Below are 21,646 nucleotides of genomic sequence, written 5' to 3'. Positions count from 1 at the left end.
ATAGTGATTACATTTGTTTAAAATACACTTTTTCCCCTTTCCTGGCAGACCTACGTCCGTGATATTTATCCTTTCCGGAGGTCAGTTTCTCCCCAGCTCAACCTGGTGCAGATGCATCCAGAAAAGGGTCAAGAGCTCATTCAGAAACAGGTATCTCGCTGTCAGCAAATACCCCTAACTAGAAACAAACCCAGAAAATTTTTTTTTTTTCTCTTTTAAAGGCTTTTCCTCATGCTGCATGCAGATCAAGAGCTTTGCTAGAGAAGTAGCAATCAGGGTGAAATGTGCCTTGGGGCCATATCTTCTGTACATTATTAAGGAATATTAGAGTGGGATGTGAATTTCTCCCTCCCCAACTCTGTCCAGCCACTTTCCTTTTAGGTCGATCATTTTGCAGAAAATTTACAAAAGGATGTGCAGGAATGTGCTTAAACATTATGCATTTAGTATTAACAGTTGTATTTTTGTAGCCAAAAATCAGCTATTGTAGTTGTGTTCTTACTGAGAGTAGGAAAATACCATCATGAGTGGTTATAAAAGGCAGCTATGAAGCTGCTTAAGACCTACTAGTAGCTAAAGCAATGGAAAATAAAGTCAATGCCATCTCATATGTGTATGGCACAGAACAGGACAATATTTCATGTGCTGCATCTGTCAGTAGAAAGGCAATAAAAATCTGAAATTACTTGGGATCAACTTGGCTCCTTCTCTAACAGAAATTACTCTGGTTCTAGGAGGTGTCCCACAAATAAATGAGTTTAATACACTCTACATGATCCAGAAATATTTAAATGGGCTTCACATTTTTGTCAGGGCATTATTTTGCTTTCCACATTTTTATATTTACAGTACTCAGAACCCAAAATATTTCTAAGGTAAAACTTGTATCTCACATTTGCTAGCCCCTCTCTATTCATGCAAGATGTTGCTGGAAAACATCCAGCGTCAGCAAAGAAAGCAGTGCTGTAGTAACCACCACTGAGCAACCAAAAAAGTACTTTTTTTCTTGGAAAAGTGCTCGCTTTGTTTTATTGGCTACTTTTCTTTTGCAATTATACATATACTTTCCATGGCCAGATGTTTATCTCAGAAGGTAGATAGCAATTCCAACTTCTTGTTGGCTATAATCTAAGGCCTTGAAGAGAGGAAATACAAACATGTGGCTTTCAGCTTGGGGTTGGTTTCTCTGACCACCTTGGGGCTTACATTAACCTACAGAAAAACCCACAGCCAAGTTGAAAATTGTTCTGCAGCCACTTCGGGTCCTCCAGGAGACTGAAACAGAAAGTGTTGTTAGAACCATTTTTACAAACACAGCCCACCTTTGAGACCTGGGCTGGAGAACAGCGGCACACAAATTGTGGCAGCACCATGAATTTCACCGTGATGCTCTGAGCCATGAGTGCAGCATCCCTTGGATCAGAGCAAGTGAACCTGCTGGAGCGCATGGAGATTTCAAAGAGTTTTTGGATTAGGCTGATGTAGATCTCTGTTTCCCTGCCAGGTGTTCACCCGCAAGCTGGAGGAGGTGGGGCGGGTGCTGTTCCTGATCTCCCTGACCCAGAAGATCCCTCCAGCCCACAAGCAGTCCCACGTGTCCATGCTGCAGGAGGACCTGCTCCGCCTGCCGTCCTTCCCCCGCAGTGCCATTGACGCCGAGTTCTCGCTCTTCAGCGACCCCCAAGGTACGATCCCCTGGCAGCTCTCCTGGAGGGCTGGACAGGGCACAGAGGGTTTCAGCTGATGCCTCAGGGTTTAGCTTTTGTGTTTTTTCAGATCCTGTGCTGCTTTAGTGTGTGGGTCTGGGCTTCATGTACGGGGATGGTGAGCTCTCTTCACAGAGTGGGGAGACAAAACAATTCCTTCTCGAGCACAACTGATCCAGATCTTGGGCCCAAGAGCATAAACAATGTGGGCTGAAGAGAGAAAAACAAGAAGGGTGGGACTTTATGGGCTGGAGCTCTAATTGGACAATTAGCTCCAATATGCAAATGGACCAAAACTTATAAAAGTGTGAGATCTCATGACCAAGCCATATTTTGCTTCCATCTTGGATGCCATGACTGTGGCTCTGGTACTTCCATGGTGTGGCCTTTGAAGGCACTTCAACAAATATCCTCTTTATTCCTCTTAACTCCATCTAGCCTCTGTTCCAGCTCCTTAAGGCATCACAGTGAATGCCTCATTTGCCTTAGACACATACGGGCTTGCAGCTTTTCTGGAAGCTGATGAATCTCTTCCTAGGGAACTGATACAGAGCTGCTGGTTTGTAAGCACAGCAGCAGAAAAGGCTTCACTGTTGGAATCCTCCAGACAAGACTACTTGCTTTGTACCCAAATGAGAATAAATTTTAATTGAGTATTAAAGTTGTGCATGAGACTAAAAAGGACTGCTCAAAGTCCTTTGCCATCTGCTTTGAGGAAGCAGTCGACATCCAAGGAAGACTGAGTAAATTCTGCAGCAGGGATAAAGAAATAATCCACACAGAAACTTTGCTCTGGATGTAAAGCAGGGTTTCCAGCCTGATGCTAAATAGGTTAAATAGGCCATTGTTGCACAGTGGTAAGCATTGGCAAGTTCTGTACCAGTCCTAAAGCCACTTGATTTCAGAAGCATTATTACAACTGGGACATAAAACCTAAGCATAAATCTGCACAGCCTCTGTGTGGGGCAGATGATGCACGTACAAGCTCAGATCTTCTACTTTTTAAGGGAAGAGTGTCCAACCAGCAGATTAATGAACTGTGTGATATTTATCATTCTTCATCTTCATATTGTCGAGGTTTGCTCAAGCCCTGTGGGCACTTAGAGAATCACAGGATGGGTGAAATAATTTTAGAAAGGCAGAAGGATGGTCATGGTTGTGGGGTGGTTCTTTGCAGTGAGGTGAGGCTGGCTGTGGTGGACAGAGCTGAGTGCTGTTGATTGCTCTTCTCCCCTGCAGCTGGCAAAGAGCTCTTTGGTCTAGATACCCTTCAGAAGAGCTTGTGGATTAAGCTGCTGGAAGAGATGTTCCTTGGCATGCCCAGCGAGTTCCCGTGGGGGGACGAGATCATGCTGTTCCTGAACGTGTTCAACGGCGCGCTGATCCTGCACCCCGAGGACAGTGCCCTGCTCAGGCAGTACGCCGCCACCGTCATCAACACGGCCGTGCACTTCAACCACCTCTTCTCCCTCAGCGGCTACCAGTGGGTGCTGCCCAGCATGCTGCAGGTGAGCCACGCCCAGGGGCAATCCCAGGGGATGCTGCCGCATCCTGCTGCAGGTCAGACTTTGGCAGGAAGCTCTTCCCGTGAGAAGAACTTCCCGTGAGTCCTTCCCTTGAGACCCCGGCAGAGGTTGCTCAAAGAAGCTGGGGCTGCCCCATTGTAGGAGTGTGCTTCTTGTTGACAGAGTGGCAAAACTGTCTTTTGTCTTCTTAAAAAGGAAAGAAGTTTCTCTCATCGATTAGAAGTGAAAAGCCACCTCATAGGACCTTAGAGACCTCATAGGACCTTCACTTCAGACTTAAGGACAGCTAAATTGGACAAAAGCCAAAAAATCCCGCCTAGGCAATTTACTTGAAAAGAAGTAAACGAAGAAACTAACTGCTTTTGTGAGGTGTTTTACCAGGAGCAAAGACCTCTTGCACCTAGATCGATTTTTCTGTTTGTTATTTTGCCTTTTATTAAACCTTTTTGTTTCCAACACTGCAACAGAAACCATCCTGCTGGTTTTTATGCCTCCAGAGGTAGCTGAGCTATTATAGATCTCCAAGAGCTTCTGAGACCTAGCTCAAAGAAGCTCATATAACACCCCATCCCTGTGAGTGTTCAAGGTCAGCTTGAACAGGGCTTGGAGCAGCCTGGGACAGTGGAAGGTGTCCCTGCCCACACCACAGGGTGGAACTGGATGGGCTTTAAAGTCCCTTACAATCATCCTATGATTCCATGATGGAATTGACAACATGGAAGCTTCTATCTGCTGAGTCCTCATGAGAGCTTTTAGGTGCCCCAAGAAGGCAACAGTGGGATGGCCCAAATTAGCTTTCTATTTCCTACTTGAGTAAATTACTACATTTTCTGTTCTGCATTGTGTTAAGTAAATAAATGTCTGTTTTTCCTTTCTCTGTACTTCCACATAGAAATGTGGAATTTCTGGGCAATTTTTGGACCTTGGGCATCTCTCCGTGGTTTTTGCTTCAGGGATGACTGAAGTTTGGGAAATAGTTGAAATATCTGGATTTACTACTTGCTAATTGAGTCTAAATTATAGTCACTTTTTAAGTATGAAAGCAACTCAAAACATTTGTGAAAAATTGCATGTTTTTCTTGTGAGTGATGACAAATATTGGAGGTGTCAGAGATGGAGTTTCTCTTCACTTCAAGATGAACAAGTAGGCCTCTTCCTGTTGATTCTTGAAAAAAACATCAGCTACTGAAAATAAAATATAAAAAATAGTTCTTTTACAGATAGGATTATTTCTGTAGGGTTCAAAGGCAGTATGTAAGTAGAGATTTAGTATTATAATGCAAATACAGAAAATAAGAATCCCTATACACTTTCATTTTCACATAGTTAACAGAGAACAATAATTAGACCCAGTGATTACTTTGGCTATCCAAACATGCTCTGTAGTAGCTGGAAAGGCTGATGTCCTGCCTTACATGATTAGATAAGTATAAATTGAATCCATTTAAGCAGTGCATGGGTTTGTTAATGAGAAACAAGACATTTTGAAATAAAATAGCCTAAAAAACATAATTTGAAGTGCTCAACCATTCAGTCCTGCAAAAGATTCTCCCTTCATTTTCACTTCATATTGAGAGTAATTTGTTTGTAATTCTTTCCTATCCTCACCCTCAATTATTGTCAACTACTGAATTATTAAAGTATCACTCCTGGGAGATAAAAAAAGCAATTCTAAAAGAAAATGCAAGTGTTTCTGAGCTTGTTTGGTTTTACAGACTTTAATTTCTCTGTGCCAGGCATCCAGGATGAGTTTGTTTGTTTGTGCTCAATTCTTTTACCACTTCTGGGCTTGATCCAGCTGCTAATTGAAATGGATATACAGTTAATTATTTCCTTTTCTAAGGCAATGAGATAATGCTGGTAATTGATGGGCCTCATCCCCATGCTGGAGGGTTCTGGTTGTATGAAAGCCATGCTAATTTCCTCAGCCTACCAGGGCACTGACAAGTCTCTGCAGAGGTCTCACACAGAGAAGTTGTTCCTGGGAATTCATAATATTTGCATAACTGAGAAAAAAATCCCACAAATTTGCAACACATTCTCTGCATGGTTCAATGGCCAGCCCTGAAGGAAATGCCACTCTAAAAAACTTAAAATATTTTAAAAGTGGGTGGCACTATCATTGTGTTGGAGGACAGAGTAGGAGTACAAATTATCATGACAAACTAGAGATGCAGTCTGAAAAAAAAAGAAAAAACCCAAACTTAGGTTAGACTACTTTTGTATCATCAGCCACAGAATATGGGAAGGAAATTAACTGATTCAGTGGCACCTCTGCAGGACAGAATGTTGGAATTATAGATCTGAAGCCAGACATGAATCAACAGCATCATTCTCAAAAAATAACTCAAATGCCAGTCTGGGGTGACTACACAGATTTATAGTGTGAAGAAATTGAACAATTCTGCTTTCATCATCAGCAATCCTCGCTGGAAGTACTGACTCTATCTAGCTCAGAGAAAGCATCAGGTAACCAAGAGACTGCAGGAAAACAGGATGTTCATGTAGAAAACATGTCTCGTGAGAAAGGACTGGAAGATTTGATTAACTGAAAAATAGGAAGATTCAGAAAGAAAGCACTAACTGGTTTCTAACAAGTGAAGTGCTTCTAGGAAGGAGGGGGAAGGAATCAACCTCAATATGTAGGACAAAAAATATTGGACTAGTAATGAGAGGAATGTTCAAACATGAAAAGCAAACTTTTTCCAAAAGATGTCTTGTCCATGTGTCTTGGTTTGAAAAGAGAGGTGTCTGCTAAGGAAGGCAGGAGCCTCCCTTGAAATGGAAAATGTAAACACCCTCCCTCCAAATTATTACAATTTTGAAATTAAGGGGCTCTCAGGCAGAGATATGGGAGTAGGAATAACAGTTCTTTATTAGGGAAGAAAATAAAAATAAAATAATAATGCAGTAATACAAAACAACACTGCCAGAGTCAGAACAGGACCTGACCTCCTGTGTTTCAGGGTGGTGGCACAGTCCCATTCCATGGTGGCTCAGCCCTCCTGCAGTGCCAGCTGTGGTTCTGCTGGAGCAGGGGTCCTGCACGAGGGTGGAGTTTTCCTCTGAAGCTCCAGGGGTGCTGGAGATGGGCCTGCTCTTCCTCTGGGAATGCAGTGGAGAAGAAAGCTGCTCCTCTGGGAATGCAGTGGGCAAAGGCTGCTGTGGTGTTCCAGTGTCAGATTGTATCCAGGTAGGAATGTTTGGCTCCTCCCCTGGGCCGAGCATCTCCCAGTGGGATGAGGAATTTTCTCAGCCATGCAGGGACACTCAGTGGCCATGAACAGAAGAGATCTCCTGGAGGGAGGATTGGCTGTGGAAGAGATAAAGAAAACTGCCCAAAGAACAGCAGAGAACTGCCCCACCTCTGACAGATGGGAAAGAGAATGCACAGCCCCAGGCACATCTTGTACCCTAAGACACCGTGAAACACATTGCAGGGAGGGCTGCTCCAGTCCCCATCTTTAGCAGTGTGTTAGACAAACCTATCAGGAATTCCAGTGCTGTAGTTGGTCCAGCCTGGGCTCAGGAGGTGAGGAGCTGGAGCAGAGCCTCCATGTCCTTTTCCTTGTGCCCAGGTGTACTCTGACTACGAGAGCAACCCGCAGCTGCGCCAGGCCATCGAGTTCGCGTGCCGCCAGTTCTACGTCCTGCACCGCAAGCCCTTCATCCTGCAGCTCTTTGCCAGCGTGGCCCCTCTCCTGGAGTTCCCTGTGAGTCAGAGCCATCCTCCTGTCCCGGGGGGAAGCCTGTGGGTGCAGCCATCTCCCATCAGAGGTCACGGGAAGAGAGCACTGGGTGCTGCACAGAACCGGGTCCAGAGTTATTTCTGCACGCTTCTGTGTGTCACTTGATGGAGCAGGGTGCTGAGATGGCACCTGCTGGTGTCCAGGCCAGTAAATGTGGTCTCACTTTAAATTTCTGTATATAAGTATATTATAAAAAGACTTACATGGCTATTGAAAGAGTTATGATAGCTTTTAACTCTAAATGCAAATCCATTCTTAGAAACCAGCAATAGGGCTTAAAGGCTTAATACCAAATTTTAGTACATGTGAAGTCTAAGACTAGATTAGTCATGTTTTGAAGGATTCATTAATGATGTTCTAATGTTAATGGGGTCTTATTTTGAAGTGAGGCACTGTCAGCACACCTATCTTTGTCCTGCACACAGCAGCAAAGATCTGTGTGCGGTTTTCAGATCCTGCAAGGCTTACTGGTTGAAAGAAATGAGCTCTTGAACTCCATGTGGACCCTTTGTCAAAAATAAAGGCTCTCCACACCTCCAGCTAAAGATTCCTGGGATGACATGAATGTCTCTTGTTGGAACAGGATGCTACAAACAATGGAACCAGCAAAGGAGTGTCAGCTCAGTGCCTCTTTGACTTGCTGCAGTCTTTGGAGGGAGATACTCCAGACATTTTGGACATCTTAGAGCTGGTGAAAGCAGAAAAGCCTCTCAAGTCATTAGGTAATAATTAAGCACCCTTTATTCACTAGTTCTGGTTTATTGTTTATTGATTCAACAGACATTTGATGCAGCATGATTTCTTCTTTAGGAGTGTCCTATCTGTCTCCTGTGCCTCATGGGGCTTTGAAGACTGGCTTTATCACCATCACCCTTCTGATATTTTCTGCAGGAGGGGAATTATGAATTAATTTTATTGCAAAGCTACTTTTTCTGCTTTAAGCCTTCTGGTCTGAGACTAGCCTCTGGCATTTTAAATTTTAACATGCGTGAGTGAAGAATGAAGATCCTGATAAACTGAGGATAAGTGAAGATGCCTGATAAAGAGGATCAGTGTCATCCTCTGCTCTGCTCCACATGGACAGGAAACAAAAGCATCCTCTCCTGTGGGCAGACTGTGACTAGTGGATGATGATGGATCCAATTCAGACACCCAGCAGTGCTGAGCTCCTGGGGAGGCTGTTGATTTATCATCAAGCAGAATATATATGGCTGTATGGTGTATCCAGGACACTCTGTCTCTTGATAGTTATGCATGCAGTGCTGCATTTAAAAATTTGGCTGCTTTGTGATTTTTGCTGATTTTTATAAGGATGTTCAGCTTGCTTTCCAAATTTTCACTTCTGTTAAATACTAGTTATCTTGATGCACTGTGAAGCCTGTCTGGCCTTAGAGTTAAAGCTTTGTAATGAAGTGGGATTTTATGATATAGAAAGTTTTAATATAAAGTGGTACAGAAACAGAAGATATTTCTTCCTTTTTGTGGATTGTACCACACATTTGTATAAAATCTTGGAGGTTTCTGTGGAGAGGTGTTAAAAACTTCTCTGAAAATTCTCAAGCATGAGTTGATGATGAGACTGTAAATAAGTATGTTGTGTATCTGGTATCTTCCACATGAAGATCAGAATTATGATTTACATGTTTTAGGACCTTAGCTTTGACTTGGGCTCCTGCATAACAAGGTCACCTCTGAAAACAGGACTATAGTTCTATTAAAAATATTATTCTTGCACAAACATTATTCTTTCTGGTTTCTTAATGCCCGGAGTTAATTAAGCCCAAAGTGATATTTGTAGTATGTGACTTGAAGCTGTTAAAACCTTTCTGTGAAATCACTAGCAAAACAGAGTCTCTTCTGTGCTGGCACCCAAGTGGCTATGAGTATAGAAGGGGCTTGATTTTTGAGATATAAAACTGTCTTCTGCCATCAGTGGTGCATCAGCATCACTTTTTGTGTGGTTGGAACATCTAACAAAAAGCACAGGGATCATAAAAATTATCATGAATTTGACACGTGTCCTTGCCATATATGAGCTTAAGGCTTAGCTTTTGATGGGTGATGTTTGAAACAGGACTCTGTAGGCATTTTGCTCAGCATCAGGTGACTTGCTCAGAGCTGTTTCACCTACTGAGTTCCTGGGCAGTAGGGTTCAAGTAGGAGTGCAGCATATGTTTCTTTTACAAAGACACATTTTTATCTGTCCAAAAGCCTGTTGGGCATTGTTAACATGAAAAGCAAGCAATAGGAGAGGGGGAAAAGGAAATGTGTTAGCTCCTTTCATACTTAGTATGACTGTGTGATAGTCTTCTCATATTGCTTTACTCCCTCAGACTTCTGCTATGGGAATGAGGATCTGACCTTCTCCATCAGTGAAGCCATCAAGCTGTGTGTGACAGTGGTGGCTTATGCTCCTGAGTCTTTCAGAAGGTGAAAATCTGCTGTCTTGATTTGTGCACACTCAGAAAAGGCATAAAAGCTGCATTTGGTCTGTGAAAGCAAGGCTGGCAGATGGAGGCAGAGGATAAAGAATTGCAAGCGTGGGGCTTCTCTGAGGCCAAGCCTCTGCCTGTTACTCCTTCCTGGGGGTAACACCAGCTCCAAAGTACATCTGTTACTTTGCAAGAGGGAATCAGGGAAGAGTCTTTGGAAGGGAAAATGCTTGTTAGCAAATGGATGACATATTTGGAAGATACCTGAAAATTCAGGGGGTAGTGGCATCATCATTATTATTATTATTATTATTGTTGTTGTTGCTGCTGTTGTTGTTGTTTCATGCATCATCTAGTTTCCCCCTGAAATTCCTCATCCAATTGATTCTTTGGCTCAAGACTTCTAGTGAGAAGCAATGAATTCATTGCCTAGTTACAGATCCAGGGTCTTCAGATAGAAACCTAAGCCTCTGCCTAATGTGAGTTGAGGAATAACAAGCTAAAACAGACCAAGTGTTGTTATTTTCCCAGCCTCCAGATGCTGATGGTCTTGGAAGCCCTGGTTCCCTGTTACTTGCAGAAGCTGAAGAGACAGACCTCTCAGGTGGACACTGGCACAGCAGCTCGTGAGGAGATTGCTTCCATGGGTGCCCTTGCCACCTCTCTGCAGGCCCTCCTGTACAGTGTGGAAGTTCTCACCAGGTAACACACCTGGGCCAAGGGGCTGAGCCTGCATTTGGCTGTCTGTGCAGGGACAGGGAATGCACAGGAGGCCACAACACGCAGCTTAGCTTGAGTTTTTCAGACTTGGTAAAATTAGTGCAAGTTCTCAGAGCAAAAGGAGAATTTCTGTGTGCTTTTTAGATTTAACATGTAGTGTTTTATGTGTAGTGTGCTGTTCACCTTCTCTCTGCCAGGCCTATGACAGCCCCACAGATGAGCCGATGTGACCAAGGCCACAAAGGGACCACAACAGCAAACCACACCATGTCAGCAGGTGTGAACACCAGGTAAGGCTTTTCTTTTTTCATTTTCTGAAACAGTTTTGTTTGTTTTGTTGGGGTTTTTTTTAGTAAGGTAATATCTCATTGCTCGGAGTGCTTGGCCTCAGACAGCTTGAGGGAGTGCTCTGGGTACTGTACTGTGGGAGAAAACAGCCACATCCAAAGAGCACATTCCCCAGGACTGCATTTCTGATGATAACCAAAGTACCCAAGACTAGGATTTCTAGTTTAAACCATAGAAGACCAGAGTATCAAGATGGAGGGCACACATCCTAAATGATTCATTCCCCTCTCTGCCCTCTAGAAGTGTATTGCTGAAGCTCACTCATTCTGTGCTTTTCTTCCTGCTGAGTCCAGTGTCAAAGTGACCAGTGGGGAGAGCATGCTTGGCCAGCAGAAGGGTCAGATCCTCCTGGCCTTGTTCTAAGGGGCTGAACCCCTGTACAAACTCAAATTTCCTATCAGTTGAGGCTCTCAGACACTGACACCCCCTCTAAAATTTTCTTTTGCTCACCTCAAAAGGTGAGGTTTCTTTGTCACCTCAAAAGTTTTCTTTTGCTCCCTTTCCCATTTCCTTGTACATTCCCTGTGGTCTCTTTCCTCCACATTGGTCTGGGGTTTTTTGCAGTTATAGATAGCACAGGAAGGGTAACTGACAGCTTGAGAGAAGTCAAAAGAATGCCTGGAAATATTATTGTCCTTCTTAAAAAACCGCAACAAAACACTAAAGAACTTTCTCACAGAAGAAGGAAACAAAGAAGGACATGGCACCAGTGAATTGTAATTCTGCTCCTTGGCCATTCCAGTTAGGCTGCTGCAAATTAGACAAGGCCACTGACACTTTACTTGGTTATAGAGGAAAGGATTAATCCACCCACAAGCATTTGGGATTGTGAAGTTTTTCTTTGCAGCAGGCATCCCTGCTTTCTTCTGGCCAGACTATGCATTGGTGTACTAAAAATCTGAATGTTTGTGCTGATCTGTAAGGGGAATTGTAGCCTAGCAAAAGCTCAGGTAGCTGTTTTTCTGGAGTTTTCAAGTTATTACCCACTTTTTTTTTTTTTTTAATTCAAGGGATTTCGAAATCAATTTCTGTATGGATCATCAATGGGATATTATGTCAGTTCATAATGGTTTGTAACTCCTGGCATGAGTCTGTTATGCTTTAAAATCTATTCAGTCATGGTTAAAACATGACTGTGACTTTCAGTCCCTAATGTGAGAAGCAGATAAACTCCAGACATGACAAAGCAGCAGATAAACCAGACATGCTGAAGTCTGAAATGGACATATGCCATTTACTTAATTTTGCAAGATTGCTCAGTCTGAGGAGAATAAGGTGTAATGGAAAGTAGTACTTTATTACCTGTCTGCTGATTTTGGAGAGCAGTTAATATGTATCTGCTGACAGACAGTGTAGACATTCCCACTGCAGTGCAGTGTGACTCAGGCATCTTGACGTAACATTTCCAGATTTTTCTCATTATCACACATTCAGCCTCTGATCCAAAATATTTTTGCACTGCTCTGGGTTTCCTGCACTTGTTTCTTCTGTTATGTTATCATTGCTACAGACATCTGCTAGCGACAGCAGGAGTCTCACAATGTTAGAATGATGACTTTTTGAGCCTTGGACATGGTAATCAAGTGGTGCAGGGTCTGTTAATGCTTTCTCAAAAAGAAGTAACAAGAGAAAATTACAATAAAACAACAACAACAAAAAAAACCCACTCTGAGGTATTCTTTTCACTTGGTGAGCTCTGGTTTTGTGAAAGAGATTGAGCAGTGGGGTGAAAATCAGTGAGAGAAATCACTTGAAAGGCAGCTATGGTTTTTAAGCCTGATTTTTTTCCTTTCAGAATAAGTCAAGTAACTCTAGGAATACGTTTGTTTGATGGAAGGTGGGAGATAAAGGCAATTCAGTGTGGTCAGTAACTATGTGTAGGCACTGTTCCAGTGACACAAGACACCATCCTGACCATGGTGCATAAACTCCTGGGCTAGAACAGTGCCACTTTCTTCTAGAAAGGCAAGTTTAGGCACTACTAAGTTGCTGTTTGCAACCTCACTGTTTCTTCTGTTTTCCCAGGTACCCAGAACAGGGAGCCAAGCTGCACTTTATCAGGTACAGTAAAGTTTTATTCCCTGATGTGTGATAAAACGTGCCCACACACGGTTGCTGTGACAGGCAGCCTTTTGTCAGGGGACATATCAAAAGATAGTTGATACAGAAAATATTCACATTTTTAGCAAGACTTGGAAGATTATAACTTCCCTTTTTTTGTTTCTCAATTGCAGATGCAACTACCTTTCTTTCAATTGCAGAGGAAAGCATCTGTTGCAAAAAGAAGATGAAGAGGTTGTTGTAACCTATCCCTGATGCTCCACAGCATATAACACCCTCTACTTTGTATCCTCAGGGAGAACCTTCACTTAATGGAGGAGGGCCAGGGTCTTCCCCGGGAGGAGCTGGATGAAAGAATTGCCAGAGAGGAGTTCAGGAGACCACGGGAGTCGCTGCTGAATATCTGCACAGAGTTTTACAAGCACTGCGGTCCGAGGCTGAAGATTTTGCAGAACCTGGCTGGTGAGCCCCGGGTGACTTCTCTGGAGCTGCTGGATGTGAAGTCCCACATGAGGTATTCCACAGGCATTCTGCTTTTACTTGTTCAGCTCAGGGGGATTCCTTTCTTCCAGCTCTTTCTTTTTCATAATAACAGATGGAATCACTTTTTGGTTGTGTGGTTGCACGTTTTTGTCTGAAACATGCAGAGGCTGTTTTGGATGTTCCTTAGATTGTACTGATGCTGCTTATGTATAAAGAAGGTTTCTTAAGCTTTCCTCTGGTCTCATTCTGACCCCATCTGAAACAGCTCCCTCTGATGTCTCAGGACAAGATAAGTCTGTCTCTTCAGGGCAAGGGCTGGGGAAGCTGCCCACCTGGTTGAATACAACATTTATCCTCTCCTGTGTGCATCAGAGCCAGCAGCTCACAAGCAAGGAAGGCAGAACCACTTTCTAAGAGCCTGAAATACAGGGAAAGATGGGACAGAGGGAATTTACAGGCCCAGCACCTCGGCATGTGATGCAGCAGATGCACAAGTTTTTTCCTGCAGTGCTGCACTGAGCCCAGCTCAGAGGTGGGATGGTCACTGCCAATGATTTCACATGGTGCTGGCCTGGAAGGAGTTGGGGGTAGGGCCTCCTAGCATTTTGGGCCTGATTCTCTGAGTTTGCTGTTCATGGTAAACACAAAAAAACCCCATAAATTGCTACTGAGAAGCAATAACTGGGACAAGAAGGAATAGATCTGATTATTTTGTCAGTTTTCCATTTACACTAGCAGCTGGCAAATACTGCTCTCTTTTCAAGAGAGGAGGTCTCTCATGGTCAGAGGTTACAGCAGTGAAGCTGACATTCATTTACAGCAGATAATGAGTTGTGCTCTTATTTTTTAAATCTCCTGGAAAGTGCTAGAAATAGCTGCTTTGTCAGGGTTGTGACCTAAAATCCTTAATCATAGTAATCTCCAAATAAAAGCAACATATCTCAATCATTACATAAATTCATAAGTATCAGTGACATGCCTGACAGGATTTAACCACTGTAGGACAAACACAGTTCTAGATGGAGAGCAGATTGATCAGAATGTGATGTGACAGTCATGGTCTTGGGAGGCTGACAGGTGCCATTTCAGAGGCTACAGAAAACAGGATAATACGCTAGTCAGACAGGATTCATCTCACCCAGTTTTAGCCATTTAAAAGTCAAATGTTTAGTCTGCAAAAGTCATTAAGATCTTTTTGCACCCAATGGAAAGGAAGATGCGCATCCAACTGTTTATCCCAGTATTTCAGGAAGATAAAAATTTCCCAGGTTGCTTGTTTCTGCTAGGAAGGAGCTAACAGATTAATTGAGATTGATGTTTCAAATGGATCTTGCACTTTATAATGCATAAATAAGTTTTTATATATCGTTGCATAGAACTGATATTGTATTGCTGGCAAGAAGCTTATTTATATGATAATTTAAATTTCACAGCATTTAAGAAAACAGGCCTACTTCATAGTAGGCCAAAGCAGTTTAAAAAAAAGGAATAATAAAGAAATACTGGATATTTTCTACAACCAATTTTCTACAAATTTTGGTTAATCTGAGGAACTTGTTGCCCTTGATATCACTAGGCAGATTATAAAGAGAATAGAAATATGTTCCATTAGTTGGATGCATTTCAGAAAAAGCCCCCACAATATGGATAGGATTGTACTGTAACCATGTTTTATTTCTTATCTTTGCTTACCACAAATATCCAAGCATTTCAGTAGATTTTCGTCAAACTGCAAGTGTAAGTCAAATGCTGCCATGATAATTCACAGTCAATACCAAAAAATGCCATTGGCAAGGCCATCTGGGATAGTGGAAAAAAGCAACAGCAACACAATCTGTAGAGGTGTTAGGAGAAACAAATAAAAACTGCAGGGAGCAATCCTACAAAGGACATGTTGTGTAACCTATGGACACTTTATTTTTAAAACTTAACACCTGAAAATCACAGAGTGATATTTCTTAAAGTGATAATGCTAAAAACAAGCACAGAACAAAACCAAATCCCCCATTAACTGACAAACAGGTGATGTCAGGTCTGTATTTCACAGGCATTTGCAATGTTGTAGTCTTACTGCCAGCACAGGTATTCTAGTTTTAGATACCCAAATCTGTGATTCCTGATGTTCCCTTGGCGCATTTAATGTCAGTGTAAAGGTAATATTTAGGCCATTAAATATAAACAGTGATTCCAGCAAGACAGTCTTAACACACCAGAACTGTGGTATCAGATCTAAGAGTTTAAATAGCAGCACATTTGACTTTTGCACCATTTTCTTTTTACTAGGCTCCTGAATATTTATATGCTAGTTCATTGGCATGTGTGTAGAAATGCTGGAGCCCTGTATGCTGAGAATTTTAGACTTTCTGTGCTGACAGGCACTGACCCCCAAGAGAACACTGCATTTGACCTGAGGACGTGGAGAAGGCTTCCAAAATTGAATGATAGAACTGGGATTGTGGATGTGGAGTTTGAATAGAAGTGTGAAATATCACAGGGTGGAAAATGTAGAGTTTTACATTTTAGAATATAATAATATGTATAAAGCAAGATGGAAGTTTTAGGGTGGAGGCTGGTCCTTCTTACTCACCTTCTTCACCTTCTTCTTTCTAGGTTTGGGTGGTATTGGGTAATTGGATAAAAAAGTCTGCATTGTGGGGCACAGGTCGTTGGTTATTGGGTTGAAAGTAAAAATAATTCAGGTGTCATTTCTTAATTGGACAGCTTATCTTTAAAAGGCCTTGTAGAGAAAGAGACGTGGCTCCATTTTTACTTTGTTAGAGAGAAGTACTGTAGGACTCACGGTTTGTGAGACTGTAACAGAGATAAGCACTAATAAACACCTGAGTCCCAACGAGAAATACCATCTCACGATGGCAGAAAAGAAGCAAAAGAGTGGCCACAGAAGTGCAGGTTGTATTTACTTTCCTCCCGATGCCCCCAGGCTGGCGGAAATCGCGCACTCCCTGCTGAAGCTGGCTCCTTACGACACGCAGACCATGGAGAGCCGCGGGCTCCGGCGCTACATCATGGAGATGCTGCCCATCACCGACTGGACAGCCGAGGCGGTGAGACCTGCCCTGATCCTCATCCTAAAGAGACTGGACCGTATGTTCAATAAAATTCACAAGATGCCTACTCTGAGGTGAGCGGGTACTCCGGGAACCCTCTGGGGTCCGTTTCTGATGTTGCAAGCCTTGAAGTGTGGGTACGTCATCTACTGTCACGTTGTAGTGAGCCTTTACAACATACCAGAAAATTGCAGGTGTTTTTATCTCTGTAAGTGTGCTTTTGTTGATGTTTTTGTTGTGTCTTCTGATAGCAGCGTGGTTATTAAGAGCTAAAGAGAGAACTTCCAGAAAAGTCAATTTTCTTTCCCGAAAAGAAGTCTCCAGATTTTTTTCCCATCTCTGCTGTGAGTTTTTTAATGGGAAGTTAGACTGTAGTAAGAGTATTTCTAGCATGGCAACACTGTTATGTCCTCTGTAAAGACAAAAATAGTCAGGAGCTATGCAGTAGATTCTGATTGCTCCCTAGCAGAAGGCAAAGAACTGCATCAGCTGCTTCAGGTCCATGCCTAGTGGAAGCCTGGTAGATCACACAGTGGCATTATGGTATGTAAAGGCTTTGGCAACTTCAAGAAATATGGACTGTGGAGCATCCCTGGTTGGAGACAGTGGTACAAATTCCGTCTGCGTGATATAAAATCACTCACAACTGTGAATTTCCCAGTGATCTGAGTAAAAACAGGCTTTGGTCTTGGTCACCTTCATGGGCATATGTCCTCAACTGCTTGAATGGCACTTCATTGGCAGTCTCAGCTGAGAAGCCAAATCATGTTAGAGAACATCAGAATTATGTCCCAATGGGAATCAAACATGGAACAATAATAGGGAGGTGATATCTTCTTTCTGGCATCACTATCATTTTCTTTGGCTAACCTGCTTCAGAAAACTCCACCCTTCTAGGGAATTCAGAGGCAGAAATGTTGGTGCTTCTCTGTCCTGTTGGTTTGATTCTTTGCCATGTCTTGCCTGTTTCTCATTCATTCCTTCTTTCCCTGCTCATACTTTCTTCTGCCTCAAAGGCAGGTAGGGGTTTCTGTTCCTGAAGATCTTTCTTCTTTATGTAAGCTGAATGGATGACCATAAATGAAAATTCCTTTCATATTCTCTCTCTCTATGCCTGTACCTATGCTTGGCTTAAAGTACTCTTTTGTCCACAAAAGGACAGCAAAGCCACTGGACCAAATGCAGCAGCTGGATTTGAGCATCACAGAGTCAAGCAGTCTCTTTGGGATGGGTCTGGGTGCAGGAGCCCAGGGTACCCTTGTGGTACTCAGGATCAGAATCTTACACACTGCCTCCTGTGGGCATCCCACTCCAAACCCAGTGTCTGCTGGAGCCAGTGGGTGTGTAAGAATAAGAACAAGCCACTGGTCTGGGGATTTAGTGACAGTGGGTGCACACAGGTGAGATTGATGTTGGTCTGGAGAAGAGCTTGCGTAGCGAACACTTGATTCCCCATGTGGCCCTGAGAGGTCACCTGAAGAGCTTGACTGGGGTAGTGTTTAAGGCTTGAGCTAGCAAGCTGTGCCAGCCTTTTGTCTTTCTGTCCCAGTAAATGCAGTCAGCTGCTCGGTTATGAACTGCAATGACTGCAGTCAGGTCCTGAGAGGAAGGGTGTGAACCACTTTGATGTTACCTATGCTCTGTCTGCTTACCATTAGGAAGGGAAATCCTTTCAGCAGCTGGCATAATCCCTAAGTTTTGTTTTGGTGAAGAAAGCAAGCAAAGTGTCAGGGAAGAAAGGACCCTGGAATGAAGGGCTTTGGTGCTGCAGGAGGTGGAGATGAAGGCTGGGCCAGGTTATGTTTAGGGCAGTGTGTGTGGGAGTGACAGCCAGCGGAGCTGCAGAGGGCACTCAGGCCCATGGGTTTGTTCATGCCAGCGGGGACATCCACGAGCCACACGAGGTGGACAGCGTGGTCTCGGCACAGCAGACCTTTCCTCCCCACACAGGCCGCTGTGAGGCCTCCCTCCTCAGCGGCAGGGAAGCCTCAGCTGCAGCATGGCCGCCGCTGTGAGGGGCTGGTGCCAGCAGCCCCAGGGCTCCGTCTCTCGTCTCTGCGGTGTGCTCCGTGCCCTCCTGGGCCACGCTGCCTGTCCCGCACTCCGTGCTGCTCCCGGACGTGCATCGTGGCTGTGTGACACGTCTCCTCTGTGTGTCACTGTGTGTCGGTCGCCGTGTCTGGGCGTCTGGTGGGGGGCAGGAGCCCTTGGCTAACGGCACCTACTGTTGTATTGCAGGCGCCAGGTTGAGTGGGAGCCTGCCAGCAGTTTGATTGAAGGGGTTTGTTTGACACTTCAGAGGCAGCCTATCATATCCTTCCTGCCTCACCTTAGGTCTCTGATCAATGTCTGTGTCAATCTGGTGAGTAGCCGAGCGGCAACCCCATGAACCTTTGCTAAACCTTCCCCCTGCTGTTGCTTTCTCTGGACTGAAGATGAGAGTTTATTCCCATTGCTGTCATTTTACCCGTCCCCTTTACCCCTCACAAGGGGACTCTGCAGGTGACACTAGAGACAGGAAGGTTCATTTTTGAAGTGGTGCATGGGGGGATACAGTGACCGACAGCAGCGGTCAAGCCGTTTCTTTTCCATCACTTCCCACGCACCACTTTGAAGATCCACCTTTGCCAGACTGAGCTGAGAGCTGAGGGCTGCAAGTTGGAGAGTGGGGTGGTGGAGACTGCACACACCTGGTAGAGATGGGGAGAGGGTGGCACTGGGGATACCTACCGTCCCCAGTGGGGAGGGCGCTGGCTGCTCCGTCAGAGGCCAGCGGGTGCTGCAGAGCTAGAAGGGTCTACAAGGTGAATTGCCTCCACTGTTTGTAATGTCCCTGGCTTGATCTTGTACAGGTTTGCACTGTATAATGTTCAGATCCCTCTCTCGGTGAAGTTTGTGCTCCTAAGAGTGTTGCAACAGACAAGTGATGTGGACAGGGTTTGCCACAGTGTTTCTGCAGCTGTTACACTGGGATATCCATGTAACTGCAGCCACCTGGGCAAACAAGCATGCTTTCATTCCATGTGCAAAATAAATTATAAATTCTGCACTAGAATTTTACTGTTATTGGGTTTTATAACATTTTCTCCTTAGAGCATAAATGTTATAACCATGTCTCGCAGCTTACCCAAAACATTTTAGGATTCACCAGTGCTCTGAGGGCCTTTAAAAACAATGATCATTAGCTAAAATGCAGTGTCAGGTTTTGCCAGGTTCCTGTCCAAGTCAATTCAGCACTCATTGTTGCAAGGGCAGGGAAGCTCCAACCTGTCAGAGTCCACAAGACTTCTTCCTCGTTCAAGCAGAGGTAGCAGCTACCTGGCACTAAAGCAAACCTGGGCCCTCAGATTACTTAAGAGTTGTTACATGGGGAGTTTGCTAGACAGCTAGCTCGAGCAGGAGTTTGGAATGGCCTTGCAGTTTGTCAAGCAGGCATGGCAGATTGAATCACCCCAGAGAGCTCTCCAAGGGGCCCACAATAATTAGGCAGTGCTCTAAAAATAGCAGAAAGCTCTGCAGTGCTGAAGTGCAGTCATTGTGCTTATGTTCTGCTGGCTGGGAACACCAGGGAGAGCTACCAGGAACACATTGTTACTGCTACAAGTATTTTACCTTATTGCACTGGGAGCACTGACTGCATGGTGTATCATGTGTAGATCACAAAGCCCAAAAATCAATCACCCAGGAAGGTGGGGAAATATCTCAATGATAATCCATAGTGATGTAAAGAAGGAGCTCTGACTCTTTCCCTTCTAAATTGTCCTTTGGTTCTCTGGCAAAAAACTGGTTACTGCCTTTTTCCCCAGGCTGAATTTGGGAAAGAAGCATGCTTTCATCTCCCATAAGCTTAGGTGTGGCCAGGTACCTTCTCCCTGTTCCTGTCATCTAGCTGTGTCTGGTCATGGTGAGAAACAGGCATATGCAGGCCTGTGATTTAATTCCTCCTGAGGGACACATCCCAAACAGTACAAATTACTCTTCCCTAGAAGTGCTGTCTCCCTGTGGTAATTATTCAGGGAGCTCCAGACAACCAGGTCACATGCAGGTGACTCTGCTTCAGACAATCTGGGGTCAGTCATCTGACAGGAATCATGCTTAGAGTTCCCCAAAACAGGCTGTGTTTGAGAGGGATCTGAACATTGTACAAAACCTGGCTTGGGTCAGACTTAGGACATTATTTTTCAAGCAAGGGAAGGGAAAAGATGTCCACTTCCAATGCAGACTTTTTGCTTTGATGACAGATTTTTATTTGTTACAGTTGTCAAATGACATATCCTCCAACTCTAGCTGTTCCACCAGTCCAGTGCTGGTCATTCAGGGCTGGTACTGGGTACATTTATAAATGTACCGGGTTCCCTGTGCACTCCTCCCATCCATGCTGGTTTCCCTCTTTCCCCCTCCCTTTCCCTGCTGGAACACCGTCTCCTCACCGGCCCCAGCTCCTGCAAGGACCACTGGGGGGGCTGGTTCTACTAGATCCACCCCAACTCAGTGCTCAATGAAAGGCACCTCCATTTCACTGACGTTGGAGGATATGGCATGGATGAAACTGTAAGTAGCCAGCTGTGGTGATGTGCTCTGTTTGTATTGCAGGTGATGGGAGTGGTAGGACCCTCCAGTGTGGCTGACGGATTACCCCTTCTTCATCTCAGCCCTTATCTCTCGCCACCTCTGCCCTTCAGCACAGCTGTTGTCCGGCTTGTAGCATTGCAGATACAGGTGTGTCTGCCCTGGCCCACGGCCAGGCCTTTAGAGCTTCTGGTTGAGACACCAACTCATCAGTGCTCTGTTTGCTTTCTGCAAAAGCTGGGCAAAAACTGTGGAACGTGCATCAAAAATTAACGAGAAGCGACATGTAAATTCTCCCTTCTTTCTGAAGGCTTGAACTGAGCTCAGAATTCATCTGCTGGGGCCAAGTCCACAGCAAGCATCCATCAGCTTAACACTGCCATTGAAGTCCAGGGAGTTTGGCTGATGGATGCTGTGTAAGGCTCTGACAAGCAGGTCAGGATTCTCTGCAGGATCTAAGGAGTTAGAGTAAGACTTCCACCGCAGGAGGATGGGCCCTGGCTTGGGTCACATCCATGCAACCCTTCCTGTCTTCCTGTGGGACCATGAGTGTAACTGAGAGTGGAGTTTGTGCTCTTCTGCTCTTACCTGAGCTGGTCACACCGTGTGCCAGCACAAAAAGCAGGGCAACTTGGCTTTTCAGCTGCTGACCCAATGGTGTCCTTGTTGCCAGAATGAAAAAAAAAAAAAAAAAAAGTTCCAGGCTTTTTGGAGAATTTCACCACTATTCCTTTCTCATAGCAGCACTGTAACTTTTTAGAGTCTTTCTGCCTCAGTGTCCCTTCCCTTCCCCACTGGCATGAAATGAGTCTGAATGGTGACCAAAGAAGTGACAAATTTCCTTATTTCCAACTTGCATTTTAAAATATGCATTGGTACATCCAGTTGAATACTTAGGCAGGTATTTCTGAGCAGCAGGCTGGCTTGGGAAGGAAGGCTTACAGGGACCAACACACAAACATGTCTCTCAGAGCATGAGGTACA

The 21,646-nt window shown here is 44.3% G+C and overlaps 1 protein-coding gene across 14 annotated transcripts in view; it reads left to right on the top strand.

The window, feature by feature from the left end:
• UNC80 (unc-80 homolog, NALCN channel complex subunit) overlaps window positions 1–21,646 on the top strand; it is a 129,751-nt gene that overhangs the window by 85,821 nt on the left and 22,284 nt on the right. For all 14 annotated transcript variants that reach the window (XM_064433648.1, XM_064433642.1, XM_064433647.1 and 11 more), the window contains 13 exons: window positions 49–150; window positions 1,505–1,685; window positions 2,946–3,214; window positions 6,811–6,945; window positions 7,565–7,703; window positions 9,315–9,411; window positions 9,945–10,115; window positions 10,331–10,423; window positions 12,507–12,542; window positions 12,838–13,056; window positions 15,967–16,167; window positions 18,332–18,455; window positions 20,687–20,812. In XM_064433648.1, the coding sequence (XP_064289718.1) occupies window positions 49–150; window positions 1,505–1,685; window positions 2,946–3,214; window positions 6,811–6,945; window positions 7,565–7,703; window positions 9,315–9,411; window positions 9,945–10,115; window positions 10,331–10,423; window positions 12,507–12,542; window positions 12,838–13,056; window positions 15,967–16,167; window positions 18,332–18,455; window positions 20,687–20,812 (1,893 nt within the window). The remainder of the gene's footprint in view (window positions 1–48; window positions 151–1,504; window positions 1,686–2,945; window positions 3,215–6,810; window positions 6,946–7,564; window positions 7,704–9,314; window positions 9,412–9,944; window positions 10,116–10,330; window positions 10,424–12,506; window positions 12,543–12,837; window positions 13,057–15,966; window positions 16,168–18,331; window positions 18,456–20,686; window positions 20,813–21,646) is intronic.

This window comes from Passer domesticus, chromosome 10, assembly GCF_036417665.1.
Source record: "Passer domesticus isolate bPasDom1 chromosome 10, bPasDom1.hap1, whole genome shotgun sequence".
Taxonomy (NCBI): domain Eukaryota; kingdom Metazoa; phylum Chordata; class Aves; order Passeriformes; family Passeridae; genus Passer; species Passer domesticus.
Note: the sequence above shows the minus strand (reverse complement) of the source record. Positions and strands in the feature narration are given on the sequence as shown.